A 3,389-nucleotide genomic window follows, 5' to 3' on the forward strand; every position below is an offset into this window, starting at 1 on the left:
GCATAAAAACATATGGCCTCGCTATAAAAATTATGGCTGGAAAACACTGACCCATTAATAGCCCGCGGACTGATTTATACTTTATTGTTCTGCTCCCTCGCCACGTGACCGGCGCAGCCAATGGGCGCCCGCGCTGCCCCCAACTTATTACTGACTCTACTTCCCCGCCAGCACCAAGTTGTTACGTGAAACCCGCAGCCCCGAACCGCGGCGGGTCCGCCGCGCCCGCCCGCCCGCCATGTCGGCTCCCGGGACCCTCAGCAATTACTACGTGGACTCCTTCCTGGTGCCGGAGGGGGACGAGCTGGCGGCGCCCCGCTACGCCCCCGCCCCGCTGGGGCCGCCGCCGCGGCCGGCGGCGCTGGCCGAGCACCCCGAGCTGGCCCCCTGCAGCTTCCAGCCCAAGGCGCCCGTCTTCGGCCCCCCCTGGAGCCCCGCGCACCCCGCCGGCGCCCCCGCCGTCTACCACCCCTACGCGCACCACCAGGCGCCCGTGGCACCGCCCGACGGCAGGTACATGCGTTCGTGGCTTGAGCCTGTGCCGGGCTCCTTGTCTTTCCCCGGGTTACCTACCAGCAGGCATTACGGCATTAAACCTGAACCGCTGGCGGCCAGGAGGGCTGACTGTACCACGTTTGACACTCACACTTTGTCTCTCTCTGATTATGCTTGTGGTTCTCCTCCAGTTGATAGGGATAAGCAAAGCCACGAAGGCGCATTCTCTGAAAGCAATGGAGAAAGTGAGGCAAACGGAGAGAAACCGCAGATCGATCCAAGTAAGTGGGACTGCGAGGGTAATGGACTTCAGGGCGCTGCGCTGGCCGCGGGGAGGTATCGAGGCGCTGGGGCTAATTACGTGGCCGAGCACCGGCCGCTGCTGCCGCCGCCGCTGCGCCAGCTCACCCGAGCCTGCCATCTGCAAAAGCCAGCGCTGCCTTTCTCAGGCTCGAACGGGATCTAGGACGGCTCTGGTTTTCCAGCCTGAAAGGAAAACAAAAACCCACTCTACAACTGCAACTTGAACAAACATTAAAAAAAAAAAAAAAAAAAAAGAGAGAGAGAAATGCAATAGCCGCCCACCCCTGCTCCAGCCACCCCAGCAAACTCCTCGGGACGTGCTCACATCACCCTGCCTCGCCGCGCTCCCAGGCGTGGGCAGACACCGGGGACAGTGTGCCTAGAAAGCATTGAATGTGAATCTGATCTTTTTTGAGACGGCTCTCAGGCCGGGGCGGCTATTGAGGGTGTGAGAGCAGAAACCCCCCGCCGTTGACTTGATTTCCCCCCTCCCCCCTTCGCCTCCTCTGTGGAAAACCCCAGGCTGGATGCTCCCAGGGCTGCGAAACTGGTGGCAGAGCGCCTCGGGATTACTATCGCGATTAACGCCGTGCGAATAAGGGTCCTAAGAGGGCGAGGGTTTAATTATGCCAATTGTAGACTGACTCTCCAGCTTCCGGGGTCTTGCCAGGCATGACACGGGAGAAGGTAGAAATAAAAAAGTGAAACAATTTCGATGACATATTAGTCTGGCTGGTCACTCCCCGTGCTGGCAGTTTAAAGGGGGGGGGGGGAGGCCAGGAAGGAGGTAGGGAGCTAGCACAGAGGGGGAGAGACAGAGGGACAGAGGAGGGAGAAGAAATTATTTTAAAATTGTATTCCAGAAACAATAAAAAAGGCGAGGGAAGGCGGGGGCAATGGGGCTTTGCCGCGTGTGGTTGCGTGTGACCTCTCCATGTGTCTGTATTTTGGAGTCCATTGTGCCTCACGATCCTCTGTGCCTCGGGAAAGGAGAGCCACGTCCTAAACACGAACACCGGGACACTTAATCGGCAGTTTCTGCGTGGATTGCCTTCCCAGACCCCTCCCTCACACCCCCCCCCCCCCCCCCCAGCCTGAACTTCTCTTGTTTTCGTTGTAGATAATCCAGCTGCAAACTGGCTCCACGCAAGGTCCACCAGGAAAAAGCGATGCCCTTACACCAAGCATCAGACGCTGGAATTGGAGAAGGAGTTTCTGTTCAATATGTATCTCACTAGGGACCGTAGATATGAGGTTGCCAGACTCCTCAATTTAACTGAGAGACAAGTGAAAATCTGGTTTCAGAACAGGAGGATGAAAATGAAGAAAATCAACAAAGATCGAGCAAAGGACGAATGATGGAACCACATGAGTTAAATTAAAAATGCATAAAATAAAAGAAAAAAAAAAGAAAAAGTTAAAACCAAACAAAACAAACAAAAAAGAGAAATCCTCCCCTCGAGCCCTGCCATGCAATGCGTCTGGGTCCAGGCCTCATTTTTTTTCCCTTGGCAAATTCTGATTATGATTGTACAGTGATTGTCACAGAGGCCAGAGTGCCAGGAGAGGTACAGTAAGACTTCTAATTTTCTAATAGGAAAGAAAAAGGGGGCATTAGCACGAAAAGGCTGTTTAACTGGCTTGTATAAATCTACCTGTTTCTTCACTTATTGAAAGAAAAAAAAAGAAAAAACTACCTTTTCATAATGCACAACTATTTACGGACTGTATAGTTTAGCCTACGTAGTTAATTTTATTCGCTCTTTGCGCGGCAGAGAGATCTCTGCTCTAATACTTGAACACTGTGTTTTATTGTGGTAATTATGTTTGTGACTCAATTTATGTGCTTGGGTGCTGTACCGGATGTAATGGTGTAAGCTAGAATTCAATTTGAACTCAGGTTGTTTATTATAAACAATGCATAGAGTATAGCTCTGTAGTGTATTAAGTCTTTTCTGTATAATTAGACAGTTAACCTTTGATTGTAAAATATATATATTATATATATCCCAACGCAAAAAAAAAAAAAAAAAAAAGTAGAAAAAAAGTTCGTCCGGAATGTCTGGGAATTACGGTTCTCAAAATATGAAACAAGTCATTTTAGTATGCACAGTTGATATATATATAGTACTGTCTTTGTCGGTTGTATATATAATCTATATATTAAAAAAGTAAGTAAACAGACTAGCTTAAATATTGTTTTTGCACCAGTGAGCAGTTAGCAGATTTCGGAGCTATACGTATATGTGAAAAGGGTAACTACCTATGGTTTATGTTTGAATTTTAATCGAATTATTTGATGGTTATTGTAATGAAGGTTAATTTTATTGATAATAAATTATGCATTATAAAAAACTACATTTGGTTATTGTAAATTTGTATCAATTGAAAAAATAAGTCTGGGAATTTATGTTGATGAAGAACGTACACTGTCTATTTTGAAATAGTTACCTCATGGCCTACTGACCAAATCGTTGTGTTGAAATGATATTTAACTTTTTGCCAAATAAAATATATTGATTCTTTTATATTTTGTGATGTTTTAACATTATTAAGGAGGGGGTCTTCCAGCAGACATGGCAGGGCTAGGG

At 48.2% G+C, this 3,389-nt stretch overlaps 1 protein-coding gene across 1 annotated transcript; it reads left to right on the plus strand.

Moving 5' to 3' along the window:
• Window positions 1-201: 201 nt before the first annotated feature.
• HOXA9 (homeobox A9) lies at window positions 202-2,834 on the plus strand. The gene is made up of 2 exons (XM_032695208.1): window positions 202-776; window positions 1,919-2,834. The coding sequence occupies exons 1-2, from the start codon at window positions 239-241 to the stop codon at window positions 2,155-2,157; spliced, it is 777 nt and encodes a 258-aa protein (XP_032551099.1). The 5' UTR covers window positions 202-238; the 3' UTR covers window positions 2,158-2,834.
• Window positions 2,835-3,389: the final 555 nt, after the last annotated feature.

The sequence above is a fragment of the Chiroxiphia lanceolata genome, chromosome 1 (genome assembly GCF_009829145.1).
Source record: "Chiroxiphia lanceolata isolate bChiLan1 chromosome 1, bChiLan1.pri, whole genome shotgun sequence".
Lineage (NCBI taxonomy): Eukaryota > Metazoa > Chordata > Aves > Passeriformes > Pipridae > Chiroxiphia > Chiroxiphia lanceolata.

Bases quoted from the DNA above. Each gene is read 5' to 3' on its own strand.
- HOXA9 (XM_032695208.1), top strand. From the start codon at position 239: ATGTCGGCTCCCGGGACCCTCAGCAATTACTACGTGGACTCCTTCCTG. The intron at 777-1,918 runs GTAAGTGGGACT...TTTTCGTTGTAG, and splicing joins GAAACCGCAGATCGATCCAA to ATAATCCAGCTGCAAACTGG.